Here is a 25,571-nt window from a genome sequence, read left to right as displayed (position 1 = left end):
TCGAGAGCTCTGACGATGTATAACGATGTGCCAAAGCGCATGCGCGCCGCCATTGTGCAAACCACGCCTCTTCCTCCCCTTCTTCCATCGCGTAAATTTATCCTCGAATAGAAGTGAACGGTTCGTTTTCGACAGTCCAATCTTCCCAATGAAAGAATTCCACTGCCTGCGTCACGAAAAGAAAAAAAAAACAAAATTGATCCCGTTGCACCGGAAATTCGATCAATGGAGGCTCCGTTATCTCTGCAACGCGATAATCCTGCGTTTCGAGCAGTGGTTAATTTTATATTGTAAAAGGAATTTCACCGTACCGTAGTGGAAACTGAAAGTATAGAAAGATCGAAGAATTTCAAAGATTATTGAACTAAGAATAGTGCAGCATAAGGTCAATTTGAAAGCAAAAATAATTGTAAAGTATAATTTTCAATAATTGTTTCTCATTGTGCTACATTAACCACGAATTATATTGCGGATTTCTTATTTGACGAAAAACTTTCTCGATGTGTAGAAATTAATCTGCAATTCGGGCACGAAACTGCTAAGGAAACTTATAGCTATAGTTATGGCGTACTATGATAAACTAAGGAAAGGATTGTTATAGCGAAAAGAATATTTTCCAATTTGCGATACGGCCTTCAAGTTGATCAATTTTGCACTTGTACTCGAATCGACCGCACATTCCTTTCTAAAACGTATCAGCAAGAAGTTTCGTTCTACATAACCTCGAGGGTCAATTCGCCATTCTGAACTACTGAAAAAAGATAATATTGCTGGAAAATTTGTCTGTAATTATTACCAGTGAAGAAATATTAATATTATAAATATTGATAAATAAGTACTATTTTTAAGCTTGTATTCAAGTTCAAGGTCACTCTGATGAATTTCTTTAGAAACAGACTTCCACAATGATGAAACATGGATACTGTGGTTCAAAAGATTGCAATATTTTCTATTATTTTGACTCGTTGAATTAACCCTCGAGTTATGTCTACTAATGGCAACCATGTGTACACTATGATCCCAATATTTCGTTCCATATAATGTATTAGCAATGTTTTATCCCTACATTCAATATGTAAACTGTAATACATAACGTAACACAGTATCGCATTAGCGACAAGGGATACTCGAAGCCTCGCTAACCTCCCATGGCTTTGATTGCCCTGATCGATTATATATAGTTAGAGGGAAATCAATGGACGGCTCAAGGTCACTGTCACGACTTACACGTACACCAAGAATTACAAATTTTCTCTCTACGAACTTTTCCCGAGTTTTTTCACGAAAAAAGAGTTTACCAAATGTATCTTATTAAGAAGAAAGAAAAATCAAAGTTAAAAGGAACGTGGTACAATAATCAAGTATAATATGAACAATTTCGAGTAATTTTTATTGAATATCTTAAGAAGGCTAAATAATATGTCTAATCCAAAACGACTATTCAAAACTTAGTTAACGATTTTACGCAGCAGTATATATATTTTGAAAATCCAAGATAGAATTTAATCTAAAGTTGTTTGGAGAAAAACAGTTACAAAGTTTCATTCAGAATTTAAAAAATTGTTCAAGTTTCACTAGGTGATATCCAGGATAATGTTTCCAAGAATTTTTAAGAAAGTACGAAGAATAAATCGTTACGTTCCTCCGTTTCAAACTAACCCCTTGATACGAGGTTCTCTGTACGAGAATCAAAGAGCGCGCGACTGAGGTGCACTCGCGGTGAAAGTAAAGACGAAGTGGGCGGGGCTAGCCTCTGTATGGCGGGGCTAGCCTCTGTGTGGCGGGGCTAGCCTCTGTATGGTGGGGGTATCCCAACGTGGTGGGGGTAGCTATCCAGCGGACCTCGAGCGGCCAATTGATTTCGTTCTGACCTCAGCCAGGGTCTTCCTTAGCGCTGTACGATTCGTCGCGTGTTATTTATCACGAGAGTGTCCAGAAGCGAGTCGAGCGTCCGGTATCGTATTCGCGTGGAAATTTTCACGTAAAAACGGGAAAAAAAGGTTCGTATTCGAGTCAGGATTAACGACAGATTAATCACTCCTGCCGCAGTGCACTCTGGGCCCTAAATCCCGAACCCCTAAATAGCGAAGTGGATTTCGTTTTTAATTTGTAGCGGGAATCGTTTGGTGTTGCGATAGGTGGGGAAAAAAATTGTAGAACAGTGGGATTTGAATGTGTCTTCGTGTATGCGTGTATGTTGTAACATAAAGAGGCGCGGTTGGAAAGAAATATTACGATAAAAAAAAAATAATGTAAAGCAGCAACGCTCGATCGCGCGCGTACACACACACACACGTACGTACGTGTGTCGTTTCTTTCCGGCGATTCTACACTTAATGTATATCTTTTAACAATACAGAATGAAACATTAGCTATGTCCAAAAGGAATTGATGTAAATAGTAGATCTCGGTAGATAGGAAAAGTGTCGTGGCCGAGGGAGCTCTGCATTCATGACGCCCGGTTTAAAATGATATTTATTTAATATCGATCGTCGTTTAACGACCGACGAACGATCCTCGAACTGATCATTCGAATACGCGCGATACTCGGTCGATACGCTGCCTCGTGGATGCATTGAATCGGATGAGAAATCCCTTAAGCAGACAATCCTCTATTAGTTAGTCCTTAAATATGCGCGTGTCCTGTCTCTGTGCATGAATCTAAGTACGGAAAGTATTAATTCGTAAGGAGCCAAAGTGTTGCGCCCCGATCATACTTAGCCCCCACCAGCGATGTTTTCTCGTCCCTTAGGTAGCGTACAACCGTACCCGCGATTTGCGAGCGGAAACGGATACGAGGCACAATCCTCTCCGTGGGTGTTCGTCGTAGCACGAAATTTCGTATTACAGAAATTGTTCGAAACAATCGATCGAACGAGAATTTGTCAATTCGGGTGCCAAAGAATGATAATGAATATTGTAAACGAACGTTCAAATTGACGCGACACGACCAACGATTATGAGAAACGATCAAACTCGATCCACGGAGAGACACGATCGATCCTCGTGTCCGTTCGTACGTCGATCGTGTGGAGAGTTTCCATCATTCCTTTGAAATCTCTTGCAGACACTGGCTTGTAACCACGAGTGACCGATTCGAAGGAACACGAGAAAATAGGAACGTTAACGATACATGGATTCCCGAGTGGAAAATCAAAGGAGAAAATCCCGTACGAGAAAAGAATTTAAAAAGGGGGGAAATAAAAAAAAACAAAAAACACACACACACAGAAAAAAAGAAACGTAAATAGTACCACCGTAACAGAAAAGATTTCGATTTAACCGAAACGATCAAACTATTTTGTACGATTTTCGTTCGAGACGGTAGCGATTACTATGCTAGGCGACCGAGAATTAGTTAGAGTATGAAATTTATCTTTAATAGCGGAAGCATTGTTTGGGAATACGAGTCTAGAAGCGCCTCGGAGGAATTTAACGAAACGACACCTGTATCTCTGTATCCGGTCGTATCGTAGACTCAAGTGTCGTTAACATCTTGCCGGAGTGATGCACGAGGACAGTTGCAATACCAACTGAAATGCAAAATACTGTACTATTTTTAATATAACAGATTACTCGGTAAGTTTTCTCGTTCGATTTTTATCGAACGATAAAACTTATCGAACAACCGAGTACATAGCCCAATATTACACAACTTCGGAACAACTTCGTTCCACGAGTCTGACGAATATTCATATTCCATTCAAAATTTTTATCGCGCGTCAGACTCGTGGTATTCCTGTTCGATGAAAAATTGATACGTCAGACTCGCGATGATTCACGTTCGATCAAAAATTTTTGCTCACGAGTCGGCAAGGTGTTAACGCGCGACCGTGACGATCATCGAGGCGAATATTTTCACGAAAATCGGTAGGTAACGCACCGATTTTTGTCGCGACGCGGGATCGGTGTCTCCCAGATCGGTTTCGACCAGCAGTGAAAATTCCTTGAAAAGAGCTGTCACGTAACACGCCGACGAAAGGGAAACGGTAGACGCGGGGGAAATCGAGACGAGAATCGATGAAAAGCTACAGGGTGCTGGTCCATCGGAACTGAAAGATAAAAGAGAAAAATAAAAAAAAAAAAGTAGGAACGATCTCCAATCGCGATCGTGTTCGCGTATCGAGATCGACGGATTCGACTGAAACGCTTAACAATAAATACCGTGCCAAAATGGTCGTTCGCGATCGAACAAAACGTCGTGCGACGCCAGCGAATCAAAACAGTGCTAAAAACAAACGAAAAATCAAACAGCGACCCGAGACACGACTCGGAACACACGGGTACGCCCTCTCCTCCCTATTCGTCGAAATATTTCGGACAACGTCCCCCCTCCACACTCCCTCTCGTTCTCCTACCGCGCGTCTCTGTTCTCACGAACAAGAAAACGGGGTGACCCGCGATGGTGAACGTGTAGTATGCAATAATATCCTGTGTAAAGAGTCTGGATTCAGATGTGTGGTCAATGAGTGCGCGACCAAGCGATCCCTCGATCCCCCCACCGCCCCCCCCCCCTCTTCCACGAGAAACACCCCTCTTGTATCCTCGTAGGATCCCGCGGCAACCCCGACGCGGACTCGCGTCTCGGTTTTAGAATACTTAAGAAATCGAGAACCGCGCGATTGTTCTCGAGAGTCGTAGACAACGATGGGATCGAGACGCGATTAGATGCACTCGATGCGTTTGTAAATAAATACGAGACCGGTTCGAGATCGATGATTCCTCCGTAGAAGAGTCACGATACGGAACGCAACGATTTCTGGTGTAACAATTTGTATTGGAGGAATTACAAATTTGTAATCTAAGAACGAATCACGAATTTGTAATCGAGGAACGAATTAGGAATTTGTAATTGAGGAACAAATTAGGAATTTGTAATCGAAGAACGAATTATGAATTTGTAACTGAGGAACAAATTAGGAATTTGTAACTGAAGAATGAATTATGAATTTCTAACTGAAGAACGAATTACGAATTTGTAACTGAAGAACGAATTAGGAATTTGTAACTGAAGAACGAATTAGGAATTTGTTACTGAGGAACAAATTAGGAATTTGTAACTGAGGAACAAATTAGGAATTTGTAACTGAAGAACGAATTACGAATTTGTAATTGAGGAACAAATTACGAATTTGTAACTGAAGAACAAATTAGGAATTTGTAACTGAAGAATGAATTATGAATTTGTAACTGAGGAACAAATTAGGAATTTGTAACTGGAGAACAAATTACGAATTTGTAACTGAAGAACAAATTATGAATTTGTAACTGAAGAACAAATTACGAATTTATAATTGAAGAGAACGGGTGTTTGGAGAAAGGACGTACGTTACATTTTGCACGATCTATGGGAAAATTTACGAACAATTGCTCAGTGTAGGAATTACGAATGCAGTTGGTGCAAGCTCTTCTTTCACTTTGAAAAATAAATAGTGTTTCGATAACGAGGAAACGATGTAGCAACTTTGAGCGTGAAATTGAAAAAAAGAAGTATGAAAAACATTATTTTCGATAACGATATTCATTCGGAAGAATTTGTTACGTATGGTGAGAAAATTTTCGATCTTTTCTTCCGAACGCCTGTTCTAATTGTAATGTGGAGTTTGTTGGACAATCTGTCTATCATTATGAAATAAATCGTGAAGTCTCTGACCTGTATAAAAAACGTCTTCGAGCGACCTTAGAGCTTATCGAAACACGAGATTTTCGATACCTATCGATTACACCAAGTTCGATATCTGTTTGATTCGATACATTGAAAAGTGCTGAGAAATAAATCTTTTTCAAGGTTAGAATCTCATTTTCCATGGTTAGTCGGGCTGAATATTTTAAATTAAACAAGTACAATAATAACAACAATTGCATCGAAATCATAGATTCGTAAACAAAAATAATTTGATTAATCATTTATTAATCTTAGTCTTATTCAGTGCTACTACTTAGTTTATTCATCTTTTTTACTCGACCTTGTCTTTTAATCGAGATAAAAAGAACTAAACCTTTCAATGCACACGATTGCAAAATTGCAACATATTTACATCATAATTCGTTCGTATAAATGTTTTCAGACACCTATGTATCACCTATTAATTCATTAATTTATTCCCAAACCAATATCTATTTAATATAACGAGTAAAATAATTTTTGTTCAATATCTTTTACAGTTTTAGAAAAAAAGCCATCGATATAGAGATTACAAGGTTAATTCTAAATATTCGAAAAATTGAGTAAACAAAAATCGATTCAAAGTCACAACTCCGATACTGAATATTTAACGAGTGCTCGACGATACTTGGTGTTCGAATAATATCGATACCGCAACAAATTACGACAGATCGACAAACACCTCTTACCGATATCGATAACGATTTATTTCCAAGATATTGAAAAATCGACACGTATCGTTGTTAATGTGTACGCGATCGAGTCGGTCCCATCGTTAGTCGGAAGTCGCTGATCGGAGAATCAAAATTGACAATCAAAATGGCGACCGATTCCCGAAATAGATCGGGAACGGTCGAAACCTGTTACATTCGACGCGATTTTATTATTGATCATCGATGACGCGGGCTCTCGGGCGCATTCCACGCGCGCTAGCTACTACTATTTACGATAATAAAGGAAATCGGTATTATATTACACTGTAAACAGAATAACCGTGGCTGAAGCTCTCAATCAAAATACACAGATACGCGGGTAAAACGTCGACCACCCTCGTTTCACGACAACGACAGTGGCGACGACGTGCCCCGATTATTAATTTTCGTCTACTATTAAGCGATCGTGTAAGCGACAGTATTAAGCAACGACGCGAAACGTAAACAGGCAGGAAACGTGCACCTATCGTACGATTCACCGATCGAGAGAAACGGGGGCGTGGAAATTCATTTTCGAACACCTATGACGAGTCAGTTGGTACTCGTGACAACAATCTCGAGCAATTTTCGTTCGTGCACGAGAACGTAGAAAATTTCCGATCACTGCTGATCGTTTCATCGGTGTACGAAACAGTGTCGTTCGTGCCCACGAACACGTTGTCTCTGGTGATTTGAACGCACGAACGATCAATCGAAGCGCCCTCTGTCGATCGAACCCGTTATCCTAGGGCTGGACACGTATTTTCACACGATACGATAACTCGTGCGTTGATTCGTCATTAATATTCATCGAGCCGTTACCGTTGTACATACCGAGCATAAATGTCAAATCTGTACTTTCTGTGCGACAAAGAGAAGAACGTTTATAAACTTCGATCAGTGTTTTAGTCGCCTACCATTCTCACTCTGGTGTCGCGAAAGGGTTCGTCGAAGTATCGGCCCTTCACCGCGGATAAATCGTAGATCTAGCGACGCAAAGTCCAGTCCTGTATCCTCCGTGTTTCCCGCAACAGTGGTTCTCAACCCCTTCGCAACAGTATTCTCGGCGAGATTGCTCGAAGCAAAAAAAAAAATGTACAAAATAAGTCGTAAAAAAGTCCTTGAAATTTTCGATTAAAGGCTCGCAACAGGCGGAGAGAATTAGGGGTTGCGATCGAGACGAGCTTCGGGGTTGGTCGATCCTTCGTCTTTGGTCTTGTCGACGATAACTGTACCAACGACGCCGAAGGATACTAACCCTTTCGCTATAATCGCTACGGTTGCACGGTACCCTGTACATTTAATCCGAACTTGCGATTGTTCGATTTAAGATAAGTTTATCGAGAAATTATAAATATGTTACTCTGGGGGGAAGAATCTTTTTTTCAAAAATCGAATTGCGAGAGAGATCATTTTTTAAGGGTAAGACGTGCACTTGAACGTCGGGGTGTCCACGTGCAATGTGTAGAGAGCGTTTCAAAGGAGAGGGTCGTTGTAGCGGAAGGGTTAGGGTCGAAGCCTCGTCGTATGAATCGGGGAGAGACCGTGGCGAGTGAAAATTAAAGGAAGAAAGAGACATATCAAAAGACAGAATTTTTTTCTTGACGAGCAACCACATAGCAATACCTTTCTGCTCAATACGGATAATAAGGCGCGCGAAAGAGAACTATAGATAAATGTTTCGAGGATGGTTTTAACCGACGGACTTGGAGAACTCGAAGAGTTCGTATTAGAAGACCGTTGAACGAATTTTCATACTTCGGCGAAAATTTCCGCGGTGGAAGGACGAGAGCAACGCGGCCAGTCCTTTTCGTCCTTTCGCGGGCTCGAACCCATTCTTTATCGTGTACTGTGCGCGACTGACGAGATGGCACGCGGGAGGAACGCGGATCCGATTGGTCCGAGCGCGAGAGACACGCCCCGTGGCGTGTCATTGGCTGAGCAGGTCGCGCGTACCAATTGGATCGAGCGACGGAGAAACTACTGTACGGAGTTGGAAAGTAGGCGGGGCTAAGATCTGCACATCCTATTGGTCATAATTAGAAATTTCGCGGGTATTTAACGTACGCGTATCTCGGTACGGGTTATTTTATGTATATACTATTATTACTGTTACTGTTACGTGTACTGTTTCACGTGTATTTCAATATGTGAATAGTATTTCACGTGTATTTCAATATGTGAATAGTATTTCACGTGTATTTCAATATGTGTATAGTATTTCACGTGTACTCGACTACAGATATATCAACGTAGTCGTATTTTAATTCGGAGAATTTTTAGAACCTGGTTTCCAATTTGCAAAAGGAAAGTATACACTCGATTGATCTTCTTGTTCACATTTTCTGGTGATAAACGACTTTTTTGGGGTAACAATGTTTCTCCAGTAGTTGAAAAACAACATTCGGGAGTAACCGATACTGTCAATGAAATTATGTGAAATTTAGAATTTCTATAACCTGGTGTTTTAATTTATTTTTATACTCACCACCTCAAAATTTGTAAAATTGTATTGTGGTGTCAGAAATTAGTCGGTACGTTGTAAAAATTATACAAATTGAACACGGATACGTTAATACACGTGCGATAATATACACGTGTAATTAAATATACGTGAAATAATTTACAGATACACGTGTGTCAAAAATCACACGGATTGGAGTACGGATATTTGTAATACGTGTTTCAAACCATGATTTCTCAGTCGCAGTGGCTCGATTCCACTTCTACTGGTGCACAGTTTCAACCGTGGCGTGCTATTGGTCAAAGAGATCGCATCTATTGGTACTAATCAGTTTTGTAGTGGGGATAGGCGGAGCAAGGGACCCCTCTTGGTCCTGTGTCGCGTCGTCCGCCTTCTTTCCAACTTCGAACAGTACATGGAGGTCCCTCGTCAATGAACTCGAAGACAATGGCTCCGTATAAACACCGTGATAATTTCATATTCGCACAAACAACTATGCGTGTATACGTGTGAGCCAAAACACGAATTCCAAACTCAGAATACTACTTGTAGTAGTTGTCATTGGAGCACTGTATACTAGGTTGTTCAATAAGTTTTATTTATATAAAACTTATTGAACTTACTGAAATTCTCCACTTATTGAAAAACTCAACTTATTGAAAAACTCAACTAATTGAAATTATATAAACAAAACTTATTGAACAGTATAGAACCAGATTGTTCAATAACTTTCATCGTTCGATAAAACTTATCGAACAGTACTGTTCAATGTAGTACTGTTCGATAAGTTTGATGAAACGACAAATCTTATTGAATAACCTACAACGTAAACAACCTGAACGACCTATTGCAAACATAAGATCATCGTCGGAGTGTATATACGGTGTCACTGTTTCCGAGTGGCGAGAAAATCACCACGACGAGACGTATCGAAAGCGAAAGCGCGTCCCGGATGACTTCTTGCGAGCTGCGCACAGTACATTGGCGTGAAATCTTTCCATAGTCCGAGAGGAAAAATTCCGAAACATCGCGATGCTACGTACGTTGAACGTGTCGGGATTCCAATCGTGCGTTTACCATGGTAGAAGTATCCTTTGATCCTCGTCATCCGGTTCGAGTACAGTTTACAGAAAAGTTTCGCGGAAACAGGGCGACAGTGCGCGAAAACATAATTCGACATCGTCCGGTGCCAGCCACAGAAATCGAAATCGAAATGTAGCCCGTGGTTGAAACCCCTGACGTCGAGATAGAACAGGATCACCCGAGAGAATGTAGCGAAGAACCTTCTATACATATATATTATATTTATATACTCTAAGTATATATATTATATTTATACATTATAAATATATATATAAATATATATATATATATACATTATAAATATATGTATCATATTTATATATATAAATATATGTACATATACATTATAAATATATGTATTATATTTACATATACAAATATATGTATATATACATTATAAATATATGAATTATATTTATATATATAAATATATATATACATAGATATAAATATATTAAATATACACGATAAATGTTTATGTCCCGTTAACGAGGAGGTCACGAGACGACAACGGAGGAGAGAATGAAACAAACGCGCCCGGTGTTCGGAGCTCGGGAGACTCGAGAGATCCGTTATCCGAAGCGGACGAAAGATGGCAGCGGTCGCGATACAACGGAAAAGAAAAGAAAAGAAAAAAAAAATGGAAACGATTCCCCATCGGCTCCGTGCCGGTCGAAACGATACGACGAAACGACGATAGTTCGTTAGAGCGAAGGATACGTACAACAGTACAAGATAGACAAAACTGAGCAAAAAGAAAAAAAAACATGTTTGTAAGATATCAACGTAAGTCCCGAGAAATTTCACTTTAAAACTAATAGTACGACAAAGACAATGTAAATGTATGAGAGGTCTATTCGTCCCCCACCACCCGCCCCCCACCCCTCTCGGAATGTTCCAAATACCCCCACCACTTTCCCCTCCGTCTCGTAGAGAATCCCTCGCCATCCTTTTCCTCCCTCTGTACGACGAGTGTAAAAAAAAAAAAAAATATCATGTAAAATTAACACACACACACACACACACACACCGATTAATATAAATATATAAATATATTATATAAATATATGTGTGTATACATGTGTGTATGCGTGTATTTATATATGTATACATATCCTGCGCGTGTGTATACACATATATGTACATTCTAACAAAATGATTGATTGTGAGTCATTTAAATAATTGTTATATGTATTTTCTATATATTATGACAACTAATACAATGATATATATATTGAGATGACATTACGGTACTATTAACTAAGTGTAGTTAAAATTAGGCGAGCGAGGTGCTCGCGTTACAAGGAAGAGATAGGAAAACGTTGGATCGCTCTAATCCAATATTTCTGTATTATCTCACCGAGGAGGGAAGAAAGAAAAAAAAAAAAGAAAAGAACAAAACGAAGGCGGGCCAGTTGTGCACGCGTCGCGAAATATGTAAAAACAAACAAACAAACAAACAAAAAAAAAAGGTGAAGAACGGGACACTCGAAACGATCTCTTGCACCCACGCTCACCCAAGGCCCACCCACTCGAGCGAACAGGAAACCTTTTTTTCTTCTTGGAAATGAACAAGCGGAGCGAGCGCGAAGATTCGGAGAAAACGCGATGGCCGGTGCCCGGTGTCGTTTCGAGTGGCCCCGTTCCGTATTGCAAATGAACAAAAAATGAAAAAATGGAAAAAAAAAGAAAACAAAGGTAACTCTGAGTGAAGAAATCAATGTGGAATTTGCAACAAAAAAAAAATGTATTTTCTCACTCCCCACTGCGAGGTGTATGTTCGTCGCTACATCTTATTTGGAACGAAAACCTAAATATTATATTATTATATAAAATTACTGTATAATTGTAACGAAAATTGTTTTTCAAACGATGTGGTATTTTTATTGTAGATATTATTATATAACAAATAAAATCATGATTCATTGTACCCGTTCAGCGTTCGATTAAATGAGTACCGATCTCGAGTAACACTCGCACACGTTTCAACCTTACTTATTTATTTTGTCAGCAATCTTACGATGATATACTCTTCCGTGCGAAGAATTAAACATTTTCTTTTCTCAATTCCCGTACGAGCCGCCATCGTCAATCATTCGTCTCACTTTGTAAGATTTTATGCTCGCGTGAAGAGAACGCTCGATGAAACAAATCACCGTCGAAATTTAGAATTTTATTTATTAAATCCTCGGAACTTACAGCTGATATTTCTCGTCCGTAACCAATTAACAAGGAACGATATTATCGTTCCGTAGGTACGCGTTCACATTTTAATTAAAAAATAAATTACAATCGCGCCATGGAAAAAACTCGATTTTGCTTCACACTCGTCCGATCGAGAAATACTGCCAAGAGTGCTTAGAATCGTAAAATAAATATTGATTATTCGTAGAAAGACAAGGGTCGCGGATTATTTACAAACACTCACACAGGCATACAAGAATTAATAAATACAGCCACACAACCCAAAGTTCACGTCTCGAATGTTTCGACGATATTTGGTCAGCAGTCCACGTGTGTAGAATGATCGCAGGTATTGGTAACCGTGTTAAATATCAATCCAGACTGACAGTAGAAGCCTGCTGGCACGGCATCGACGTACTGACAGTAATAAAATTTTCCACAGTTGAATGGATCCCGCAAGTATCCTTCCTTGTTGCAAACGGGCACAAGAGGGACCGTTGGTACCGTTGGAAAGGAGTGTATCGCTGGATCCTCGGGTGGCAGCTGTATCAAAGGTGACAGTGTGTTCGTGCCAATCTCGTGCACCGGCACAAATTTACCGCCTAATCTGTACGCCAACGACAATGTGCACAGTGCGCACATAACGATCAAACTTCGAAGCAACTGCATCTGAAACAATAGTCACTGCTCGTAAAATTTTGTAAATCGAGATCCACGAAGCGGACGAAGTTCACGATGTTCGTTCGATCGTGCGATCATTTAGGTAAGTTTTTGTCTCCTCGAAATGAAATATTATTTTTCGGTAAGTTTCAAAATTTACCCAAGTAAATTTACCGCTTGTTTTTCATTTAACGAGACGCGTAGATTCCTTGTGAAAAAACAAATCGAAAAGTTCTTTACGATTTTCCGATTCGAGGCTCCGTTTTTAAGATATCGGCGCTCGAAGTTCAAAGATCCGTACTTCCGGGGCGCGCTATTCAAATCCCCCGATGATCTAGTGCGCAGGCGCTCGTACGCGCAACTCACACGTGGACGCGCGACGTTCACGCGTCACACGCCGGCGAAGCGAGCCACGCGATACTTCTCTGGCCCAACCCTGTCGTAAATCTTCCACACTAGTCACTGAAAGCTTGCGTCTTGTACCAATGACTGACCACCTACGCTTCTCCGTTACATCGAATACGTATGAAACGTAGTGTTCCCAAACGGACGCTAATATACTTCTAAAGTCGAGCGGAATATCTAGCAGTTAGTATTCTTTCAGCGGTGAAGACGCGCAGAGCTCTCTCGGAGAATGTTTTTTCTGTGATTTGTATATTGTTTGCTTGAGATCGCGTTCCAGAGTACATTTAACTTTACAAGAACGATGCGAAATTGATCTATCGTGTGCATACGGATATTATAATTCCCGATATCTGGACAAGAGTGTATTTTTCAATGTAAAAATTACTTAAAAGTTTCAGTAAGTAATTAATTTAAAGTTAGGGCGTAGAAATGGATTGTTTCTACCGCGACCGAAGATTAAGAAATTAGACGTTGTTTAAAGCACGTAATAAATATATTTAATTATTGAAGTACGAAGATTGTGTGGTTTTGGTGTGTCGATTATTAAAGCCAGTGCTAAGATACGTTAAAGTTCACGGTACAGTGCTGTCAACGATACTCGCGTGTGAATATGTGCATGTGTGAACGCGCACTCAGATGTCTACGATTCAAATTTCGCGCCTCGGAAGTCACGCCTCCCGCTCATAATTCGAAAACGAAGCCACGGATTTGAAAATGGTAAGACGTTTCGATATACACCAGTACGAGATTATCGCATGTTTTGGTTAGTGTTAATTAGAATCTAGAAAAGGATTTTAACGATCGTAACTTTTACTGTAAAAAAACATGAAAATATAATACGTATTACTTTGCTACGTGTAAAAATGTTCCATTCGAACATCCTGCCAGAATTTACAAATTTTTGAAAGCATTATTCGAGTATAATAAAAAAGATACGATAAAATAAAAAAGTATTTTATTTTAATTTTAATAAATCGTAGTCTGTGGTAGTCGACGACTTTTTTTCTCAAAGAGTAATTTGCACCGAAAAAGCGTTATAGTTATAGATGTTATAATAAAACGCATACGTAGTATTTTGTTGGAAAGTTTAATAATTTGCAAGTGAAACTCGAACTTGAAATTTTCAAGCGCACCTATTCGATTTAATCGAGAATTGAGACTCTTCAAGTTGATACGATTAAATGCAACAAATACTCACGTTTAAGAAAACCGCAATACTCGACACGTATTAATGAATTCTGCTCTTGGTCGAGAATAGACAGATCGATTATAAGTCCCGTACAACGGTGTCTGTTGCGTTTTACTAACTGACCATTACTGTGACTGATATGAGACTTATATATGCAACATATACATACGTTCGATGAAATCATTACGTAGATTTTCGTCTATCACATCGATAGACCGATATATAATAACTTACATTAACGCGTAACGATACGGAGAAATGTTTATTATTTACATCGCAAATCAGATTTTTTTCTCTCCTCGGCGATAGACGAACTACTAGTTCTTCAATGTCAAGAGATAATTCCAGAAATTATAACGTTGACCATGACCACTTTCGCATATCTGTTAGAGCAAGGTGAAGTTCTTTCTAATTCAATGATCGTGAACTCTTATCTGTCAAATACTGAAATGTATGTATATCTTTCGAAGAAAGATACAATTCAATTGCTTCTGCGAACTTCTACGCATAACTGCAAAGACAAGACACATACGAAACGATAAACGCGCAGCAACAGTTATAAAAAATGGTAGTAACAATAAATGAATCGAGTACAATATAAAAACGTTACGTTACATAAATAAAATCTCGTAGAAATTATTTAATTGTATTAAAAATATTTAGTTAATTTAACGTTATGTATCAAAATGGTTCAAGACTTTTTTTCTTAATTATAATGTACCAATACTGGTTTCAAATATCTCAATAGTGTAATAGAATTCTGTTATCTTTTATACCAGCTGCTCTTAAGAAACAGTAAACTTTGATATTTCCTAACTCTGAATCACATACGTCTTTATTGATTTCTTTTTCCTATGCATGACTTCCTTGCTGACTCGAACATGATAAAGACATGCTATGCGAAATACCGTACATACTTACGATGTTAATGTTTTTCTACGCTTTACACGATAGAGATTTAAAAACTGATCGTCATGCGTCAGGACTTGTCTTCTCGTACCGATATTAAATATTTGTACGCAATGTTTTAATGTATTTATTTAAACATTCTTAAAACAAAGATAATACGATTTTCTTTCATAAATTTAGTATTTATTTTTAGACGTTATGTAAATTGCGTTATATCGGGAAACTGTGCAACGTAGGAATATTTTCTTTCTGGTTCAATAGTCTTTGTCTTATTTGTTTTAACAGGCAAAACATTCATTATAGTCTTTGTTAATTCTACAGGCCTCAATGATCCAAAGAAATCTGTGACTGGTACTTTTTCAGGATCCCTTCTGAATAAATCTTTCCTTACTCCTACCGTTGATAAACAATAATGCTTGGGACATACTTTGAGCTGGAATACAGAATGCTTATTAGTATAATGAATTCCATTAGGGCGTGGAATATTTTTTTAAAAAACTTACAAATTCTCCTAAAGTTTTGGTACTAGAAGGCTCCACGTGTTCTAAAAAGTCCAATACGTGATATGTGTACCGATCTATAATGTAAACACCGATAGCAGGATCCAAATGATGCTGTAGACAAAAAATGTAACTAATATTTATATTGTTCGACTAAAAGTTATAAATAACAGAACAAAAAACTAATCTTGTTACTCACAGAAAGTGAATCTTCTCCTACTAGACTAGAAGCAACTGCTAAGATATTTGGAGAATAAAATTTCTGATACATTGAACTTGCTTGGCAAGTATCTACAATGAATAAAATTTCATGATATCTTCGCTTCTGCCACATTTGTTCCAATGCATCTCCAAGTTCTTGACTAGTAATTTCTTCCGAATCTTGAAACTTTAAAAAACCATTTCCACCATGGCCAGTAAGATAAATTAAAATATTAGACCCTTCGTCTGTTAGTAATTTCTTAGATCTTGGTGTTTCTGGCGTTAGTCGTCCAGTTAATAATCTAACAAAATTTTCTACTGTAACTTCGTAACCTCTGTAATCTACTTCTACATCGTCTCCGTAAACATTAATATGTTGCTTGACGTTATTGAACACAGTAGCTGGTCGAGGGTTTCTTGGATTACATGCCATGTCGTCTGCTATCATGAGAATAATTTGTGAATCTGGTATTCCCAAACGTTTAACGCTCCGATAAATTGATAATACATTTGCAACATGTCGATAATTGAACCAAAATCGCGAGGTATCAACTAATACTGCCCAATTGTTCGAATGACCGGTTTTTGCCAAATTTTCTGACACCTGTAAAGGTTAGATTCTTGTATTTGACAAAGATAAAACGTTTGGGCAATCTTGCGAATTCAATTATACAAACCTCCAAAGCGTAATTTATTTGAAAAACGCATAAAGTAATAAAAAATGTTAAATACATTTCGATATATTTATATATTATGTGAATTCATATAAACTATATTACTGTTCGCTACATTCGATTATAATCTATCAAAAAATGATATTTTTGAATTTATTATACGTCTTTCATCGTTTCATTTGAAACGTTTCCTTCAACTCTCGGTATACAATTCTTTATTGTCACGAATATCTTGAATATTGTTTACAAACTATATCAATGAACATAACCTTTCGAACGTGTGTAGATGAGGTCATTGAAAGTACAACGTTGCCAATTAGATGTCAGTGCAATCGAATTGACAGGTGCTGCCACGATGTGGCTGAAAACGTTCAGTAGTTATTTTCAAATAGTGTAGACAGCATCGGTCGTTATAAAATTTAAAACAATAATAGTTTGATTGCGTAAAGTAGTGTGTTCTTTCTTGATAAACAAGTAATTATAGTTATACGTCATTTATAAGTGAACTGTGCACGCGATTACACGATGACATTGCACAACGCATTAACGTAAATGGTATGTATATGCTACATGTATACGCTGTTCTTCATTTGAATTTATATTTTCGAATTAATAACCTTGTTTATAACGACAGTAGCAATATCGATACAAGTAGAGAATGTATATTATTACGATTAGTAATTAATCATTAATTACGAAAAAGATTTCATAATTCGTACTTTGTAATATTCCGACTTATTGAATACAATCAATAGGTTACGAACGAAGTAAAATAGTATAACCGTTTCATTCGAATACCATAAGTGACATCTATATTGTCATTGGTGCGTCTATATTCCACGTGTAATTAATCAGGTCCAAATAAGTAATATTTTGCATTGCGAATATACTAAAGTCACTGTTACTTAATAATAAAAATAGCCCCACTATTTTATTCGCATAAAATGCCACTAGAAGTCTCTACCTAACTGTAAGACATTTAAGTATCGTCTAACGTATCATATAAAAGAGGAGAGGTGTTGGGAATAATCAATTCGACGTTTGATTGCCACGTTATAATAATTTATTTAAACATTTATACACCTATGATGTTCCACAGTCTTGAAAGTAGGTTGCTACTGATATATATGTATATGTATGTATATACATCCACATACACACATACAGACACATATGTATATATACATACAACAAGACACGCGTCTTGCAAATACATATAATATGTATACATATAAATTTATTCATTTATTTATAAGTTAATCCATTTCGTTACCGCCTAGATAAAGCATTCTTGAAACTTAGAAATTAATTAAAGATTATAGGCTATCCTGTTTTGCGATCAATTAATTTAATGTCTCTCGCAGAAACGGCGTCCCGACTGTATTACCCTTTACAATGATTCGTGTGTCAATTATTTTAATGTAGGTACATAGACGTGCATGGATTCTATCTGTTAAACGTCCTGCTCGGTCTGTTCTACGTTTCTCGATCATCGTTTCTCCCGTCGATCGATTAACTAAACGTTACAGTTCCCTGGAAGCTAACGAGACACTTCATTTACACGGGTTGTTCCTTCTCTCGCGTTACATCGGTCGCTCGCTTTAAGTTGGGAAACGTTTTACACGAGTCGTGCAGTATGACGGATACGTTCCATTGAAAATGGCGTACATCCTTGAACTTAAACTACAATCGTCGAGACAGAAAGATATCGGTGCATCGGGATGCTTGATCCTGAAGAATTTTCATTGTTTCTTTTTCTTTTTTTCTTATTTTTTTTCTTCGATACCTTGTACGTGGTTCCGAGGTTTCTCACGAAGAAAGATGCCGAGAGCTTTTCTAAATTTTAAATACTTTTTTAGCACATTGCGTGAAATTCTCCTCGGATCCACCCAAAAGTTTACAGTTTTCTCTTTTACATTATACCGCGATGGTTTTAACGCTACGGTCGGTTCTGTGTCTTATTTTTAACGAACAGAATAACGATAGGATTACGGCTCGGGGTTTCGACTTTTGTGTTGCAAATAATTGTTGTTGATATTTTCAGCCAACAATGAGTGCAAGAATTCATCAATAGTGAGTGAATTGTATACCAACGAACGAAATTCAGAATAAATCGTACATTATTTTCATCGATTTACAATTCTTTCACTCATTGCAAAACTGACTGTTTAATGATTCTTTTGTAATTTTCGTTATGTTACTTTTGCTCGGGTTGTTTAAATGTTTGGAATGTATTTTTGCAAATTACATTTGTTGGATAGACTTTTGAAGATTTAAGCTGTTTACGGTCGAGAAAATGTATTCTGAGACGACAATTAATTACCAACACGTACTGCAAATTAACGTGCAGTTCAGAGGGACTTTTTATTGCAGTTAATTGTCATTATTGTACTTCTACTTTGTCTCTACGTTACATCACAAGTTCAATGCATTGGGTTACATTTATCATAGCATCGTAAACGTATTTCATATCATGTTTATTTCAACATATTAGAAATAAATTTGTATCGAATTTGGTATTTACAAATATAAATTTGGAATTATATTACACTATAAATTTATAAATTTATAAATTCAAATTATCACGTAGCCGCTGCGTTAATCACAAAAATGAAGTCTCATTTATATTCTTTGGATAAAATAAAATAAAACATATAGAAATATTCAATTTGTATAATATACCAAGTTTTCCTTTTTTTTTTTTTTTTTTTTTTTATTGGTTTAACGTTGAATTATGTATATAATTCCCAAACACTGTTCACGAAAGTTGAATTTCATATCATGCTGTATATTTTATATTCAATTTAAAGTAAGAGTGGCAATTTATGATAAATGTTTAATAATTGCATTTGTTATTAGATTTACAGATTCGACGAAGAAATCCTCGAAATGGACACAGAACATCGGTAATGTGAGTTACTAAATTCATCTAATCTTTTATTACAATTATTCACTTTGATTTCATCTTTGTATATTTTTAAACAAGTAACTAATACTCTTCGCGTGTCGTACTTTGTTCAAATTTTTATCTCGATTGTTTCTAAGCCGAACATTGTCTCCTTTTCGAAAACAGAATTGATACAAATTTTCTTTTTTTGTTTGCACGCGATGGAGCAAGATTTTACATTAATTTATTTACACGAATAAAATGTTTAGGAAATAAACGATTGGGGCGGTTTTACCGAATCAATCATTACGTTCATTGCACAGATGTAAAAGTCTGTTTAGGTATTTGCAAATAATGCTTATGTTTATCCTGGTTGGCGCGCAGAGTTTATAGGAATAAACAAATTTTTGAAATGAGTATTACAATAAATTAACTGAGAATACAGTCTTGATAAATACTAAACAACGTCATAATTTAAACGAGGCGACTTACTAAATAAATTAAGCGAGAATAACGAATCAACTATAAAATTTCTTACAATGTTATCTAACTTAAAATGAAGTTCGAACGAAGATTCCATTGCTTAATGATATTTAGAGGAAATAAATAATGTTTACGTTATGATGAATAAAAGGCAACGATAGAGATATAAAATTACAATATTCGAAGATCGTGCGTGCAATATGAAAATATATCAATTTAAGAATACGTAAATTGTTTATAGAATAATTGTGTAATCGTTCTGAGACACTCCGCGTATATTTCCTTGAGCAGTTAATATATTTATACAATAGGCGGCGTAATTTGTATTGCAACAGAAATTCATTAGTTTCAAAGTCATGTTTCTATTTTTTTTTTCTTAATATCGAATGAAAAAATACTTGTTTTTGTTGCACACAATCGCATCAATCATTTGGATTATTACAGCGTTTATGTAACATTTATCCACTTATTTTTATTACGAAGAATCCTTTGTCTTGTAAATAAAGGTATCGCATAATTGCTCGTTACATAACAATTATACAAATAATTTAATCAAACATTTCGATCCAAGGTGCAATTCATTTTTTTCGCGAACAAAATCTCGTATAGACAAGGCTAGATAATTTTCAAGTTGAAATGAAATATTGTTAACAAAGTGATTAAAACTGAAAAGATGTTACACAATACAATACATATAAAACAAGAAATATTAGAAAAGTCGTTTAGTTAAAATTCATTGTCCGCGATAACTAAGATTAAATCGAATATTTAAAAACTTAGTTATCGAAGAATAAAATTTTCAACGTGTTCAATTCTATCTTAATTAAATTGCAAAATGGAAATATCTTCGTCCCTGCTTAGAAATTCCATTTCACAAAGTAATAGAAAAATCCTTCTGTAACATTATATTTTCAATTCTCCATTCCTTTATTAATTTATAATAAAAACATTCCCAAGATCGAAAATCCAGTGTGAATACTCGTTATAAAACTTTCAACGTGTTCAATTCTATCTTAATAAAATTGCAAAATGGAAATATCTTCGTCCCTGCTTAGAAATTCCATTTCACAAAGTAATAGAAAAATCCTTCTGTAACATTATATTTTCAATTCTCCATTGCTTCATTAATTTATAATAAAAACGTTCCCAAGATCGAAAATCCAAAGTGTGGATACTAATTATAAAATGATCGTTTCGCAATCTTACAATTAACAAACCATCTGGTCGAAACGTTATACATTAAATTACACAATTTATCGATGCACTTGCGTACAAGCAAAACAATTTCTACACAATTAAATCCTCTTTCTGTTGTCGCACAAATTACACCTCACCCTACTGTTTTATTTCTGTTCATTGTAGACACTTCGTTCCACGATAGATAATTGTTCTCGTGCCATCCATCGAGTTAAGTATACAATAATAAAATGAATTGTGCACAGTACGCAACAGCGTACAGTTCGTGTGTAGAAATACTTAAAAAGAAGTCAGCGTTACGTTTTCAGCCAAAGGACTCGAGTGTTTCATTTGCTCCAGTGATTTTCAATTACCGGACCAACGACACCATACGCGCAATATCAATACGTGACTTCAATTGGCACTAACGTCATTAATCAGCCCTTTCGTCTTCGATTCTCGCGAATAAATTCACATTTACTTCGTCACGAGTTCGACATTTAACGAAACCTCCAAATGTACGAAACATCCGCTGTGCTTCCTTCAATTGTCGATTATTCTTTTTTTTTTTTGTTTTTTGAAAAAAAAAAAAATGATTGGCGATAAAAGGAAAAACACGAGAATTTTTCAAACAATCCACTGTTCCTCCCTCGATGGTCGAACACACTTGGGGCAATTATTTTCGAAGACTCGACGCGAGATACGTACGAAAAACGAGGGAATTTTTGAAATGTCGTTCAGTCGATGTTCGTTCCGACATGATAAAGAAAAAAAAAGAAAATAAATCCAAAATACACGAGAACGTAGAAAGGAAGAAAAACACAAATTTTCTTCTTCCACTGTTTCGTCTCTTTTGGCTCCGATAAATGTGAAAAAGAGGACGATGGATAATTATCAGCTAGTTTTCTTTATTGTCCGTTGGCGACGCTACCGTTACGCTTTCGTTACTCCGATCGTCCTCGGTGTTCAACGAAACGATCGAATCTCATCGAAATATCGAGCGAACCCCCTTGAAGAATGCTCGTGACCGTGAATACTTGGATCGACACCGACGAACAATTACGAGAGATATCGATGCGCGACACGTGTAATTTTTGGTTCGCAATAACGTACTACTATTAATAATATAAAGCTACTATATAATAATTTATATTAAATTTATATATGTTATGTATAATACAGGAACTATATTATCGCATACAATTGCATTTTCCATCTAAATGAATTTGACCGTTTATAGTTGCCCGTTTTTTCTTTTCTTTTGTTTCTGTTTTTTTTTTTTTTTTTTTTGCGTTTTTCAGCAGACACTGTCGAACGTGTCGCGAATTCTTGTTCTCGTTTCACTTTTTTTTCTCTCTTCTCTCTCTCTCTCTCTCTTTTTTTTTCTTTTTATTTATTCATCTTCGTTTCTTTTTCTTCTTTCCTCGAGATAATTAGTGAGAAGTACGCGCGAGACGATGTACGCGTAGATAGAAACGTACGAACGAGTGTTTGCGTAAACGTTGAAATCGGTATGAAATTTAACGTGGTTGATCGTTGTGTGTCACTCTTGCACGTGATCGCGGTGCAGTGACTGGAAAATTGTAACATTGCGCGCGAATTGAACCCGAGTTTCGTTCGTAAAAATTGTGACGATTCGAGTAACTCTTGCATCGTTCCGTGAATATTGTACCGGGGGCGTGATTCGCGGTATAAAGAAAAGAAAAAAAAAAAATAGAAAAAAGAAAAACCTCGAGAGGAGTACGATTTCTCTTGTAAAAATAAGTCGTGCGCGCGAAACGAAAGTTCCACATACGAGGCACACCGTTCGCGTGAAAATCGAATTTGAATATTCCCGGTGTACTCGAGCGATTGGTCAACTGGTGCTCGTGTAATTCGTTATTTTTGCTCGTGTTTCGCGAATACTTTCTGGCCCGTGATCGTCTACACGTAGATCGTATCATCGTGTTTTTTAATTCTCCTTTTTTTCGAGTTACGATCAAAGAACGACGAATCGGAGAATTATTATTTCTCTAACGATAGTTTCGATAATCGAACGACACTTTCAGCGCAGCAAACTCGACGATCGAGTGTACACGCGGACGATAAAGATGTTTTTCCCGGTGAAAAGGGGAAAGATAAAATCGTTTCGAGAATTATAAAGTTCCGGAGCATAGTGGAACGATCGGGCGTCGTTTCCCCAAATGCTGCGTTATTTTTAGCGGTTCGTGCAACAATAAAATTTCGAGTGGACTCGGTTAGGTGAGTGAATGGAAAGCGGTTTGCGCGCGAGAACGCTACGAAGAATGAAATTTATGTATGTATAATCTGGTTATAAAAAGAATCGGTGAGAGAGCGCGAAGAAGTACGAGAAAAATGGGAGCTTTATGTACAAGAGACGAAAGTTGGGAACGAAGACGGGGAAAAGTCGAAGATTGAAATTATTAGACTCTTGAACAAACTGGGAAAATTTGTTGCATTATTTCGTAACGTGGAACCGTCAATTCGTTTGCAAACACAAGCAGAAATATCGAATTATGGTGTTTTTGTCGAGGTGACGTCGAATACTCGATTAATGCAACACGATACGCAAAAATTGACTTTCTCCATTTGTTGTACGATTTGAAAAAAATGTCTTCATTGGTTAAGTGTCCCCCGACATTCGTAATCGAAACACAACTTACATGCTACACACGTCTACCGTAAATATAATTTGAAAATTAGATACAATTCAACACAATTCTCGTATATACTTCATCCCCAATTTCTCAATATTTTTGTCTTTTCCTTTTGCGAATAACAACCGTCTACCTTCTCGACACGTTAGAATACATTTAAAATAAAATCTAACCTCACAATGTAAAAACAACGGAACAGATAAAAATGTAACGAATAAATAATCGTACGATCGCGTTCCTCGATGCTCGAGCGTAAATGAAGAAAAGAAAAAGGTTAACTGGCTACTCGCGCGAACGAAGAGAGTTCACCCAACTCGATTGGATTTTTGGAAATATGAAAATTTGAAAATTTGAATTTTTGAATATTTGAAAATTTAAAAACTTGAAAATTTGTATTCTCAAACACTATAGAACGGTGTAAAAAGAATGGAAAATTTTATATTCCCTCAAAACGAAGTTTAACCACTGGAAAGATCACTACAGATATTAATAACTCGAAATATAACTAAAACTTGTATTCTCAAACATTATACAACGGTGTAAAAAGAATAGAAAATGTTATGTCCGCCCAAAACGAAGTTTAACCACCGGAGAGATCGCTATAGTTGTTAATAACTCGAAATATAACTAAAACTATCATTCTCAAACACTACAGAACGGTGAAAAAAGAATTGAAAATTTCATATTCCGTCAAAACAAAATTTAACCACCGGAGAGATCGCTACAGATATTAATAACTCGAAATATAACTAAAACTTGTATTCTCAAACATTATACAACGGTGTAAAAAGAATAGAAAATGTTATGTCCGCCCAAAACGAAGTTTAACCACCGGAGAGATCGCTATAGTTGTTAATAACTCGAAATATAACTAAAACTATCATTCTCAAACACTACAGAACGGTGAAAAAAGAATTGAAAATTTCATATTCCGTCAAAACAAAATTTAACCACCGGAGAGATCGCTACAGATATTAATAACTCGAAATATAACTAAAACTTGTATTCTCAAACATTATACAACGGTGTAAAAAGAATAGAAAATGTTATGTCCGCCCAAAACGAAGTTTAACCACCGGAGAGATCGCTACAGATATTAATAACTCGAAATATAACTAAAACTTGTATTCTCAAACATTATACAACGGTGTAAAAAGAATAGAAAATGTTATGTCCGGCCAAAACGAAGTTCAACCGGCGTAGAGATCGCAAGCAGTTCGTTTACCACGCGTTAAAATCTTCCTGTCTCCCCTCCCCGTTTTGTTCGGCTGTTCGCGAAAAAGATACGAGCGCGTGATCCACGAAACGATCGTCGCTCGTTGAAAACGGCGTGCTCGGTGCACCGCAGGAACGCGTGTGCACAAAATTAAAAAGCGACGATTCGTCTTTCCGCGGTTACGGTTCGCGCGGTTCGCGAAGTAATTCCAATCTTGTATTTTTGCGAGGCGGGGTGTCGCGACGCGTCCGCCCGTTTCTCGGAACACTTTCGTGCCTGTCAGGAACGTTAATTGTTTCGCGTGGACGGTAGCCACGGGAAGTTTGCATTCCGCGAAATCGCAGCCTCATGGCTCGCCGTGGAAAGAAACGGAGAAAAATACCGCACGCCGGACAGAGAAAGCGAGAGTTTAGAATTCCAACAGCATCCCGACGAAAGATGGGTCACTTTACGAGTGGAGTGCGTACAATCGAGGCTTCGTTCGCGAAAGGAGAATCTTTGAAAATTATCAATTTCTCGACGTGAT

General features: G+C 37.1%; 2 protein-coding genes across 2 annotated transcripts; both read right to left on the bottom strand.

Moving 5' to 3' along the window:
* Positions 1-11,762: 11,762 nt before the first annotated feature.
* LOC143145797 (uncharacterized) lies at positions 11,763-14,511 on the bottom strand. The gene is made up of 2 exons (XM_076309528.1): positions 14,352-14,511; positions 11,763-12,757 (listed from the first exon to the last, which is right to left on the bottom strand). The coding sequence occupies exon 2, from the start codon at positions 12,755-12,757 to the stop codon at positions 12,407-12,409; it is 351 nt and encodes a 116-aa protein (XP_076165643.1). The 5' UTR covers positions 14,352-14,511; the 3' UTR covers positions 11,763-12,406.
* Positions 14,512-15,362: 851 nt separating this feature from the next.
* On the bottom strand, positions 15,363-16,881 carry LOC143145619 (putative GPI-anchor transamidase). The gene is made up of 4 exons (XM_076309161.1): positions 16,630-16,881; positions 15,951-16,556; positions 15,755-15,865; positions 15,363-15,684 (listed from the first exon to the last, which is right to left on the bottom strand). The coding sequence occupies exons 1-4, from the start codon at positions 16,684-16,686 to the stop codon at positions 15,448-15,450; spliced, it is 1,011 nt and encodes a 336-aa protein (XP_076165276.1). The 5' UTR covers positions 16,687-16,881; the 3' UTR covers positions 15,363-15,447.
* Between the last annotated feature and the right edge of the window lie 8,690 nt (positions 16,882-25,571).

This window comes from Ptiloglossa arizonensis, chromosome 4 (assembly GCF_051014685.1).
Source record: "Ptiloglossa arizonensis isolate GNS036 chromosome 4, iyPtiAriz1_principal, whole genome shotgun sequence".
Classification (NCBI taxonomy): Eukaryota; Metazoa; Arthropoda; class Insecta; order Hymenoptera; family Colletidae; genus Ptiloglossa; species Ptiloglossa arizonensis.
The sequence above is the reverse complement of the archived record's forward strand: the minus strand, read 5'-3'. Positions and strand labels throughout refer to the sequence as shown.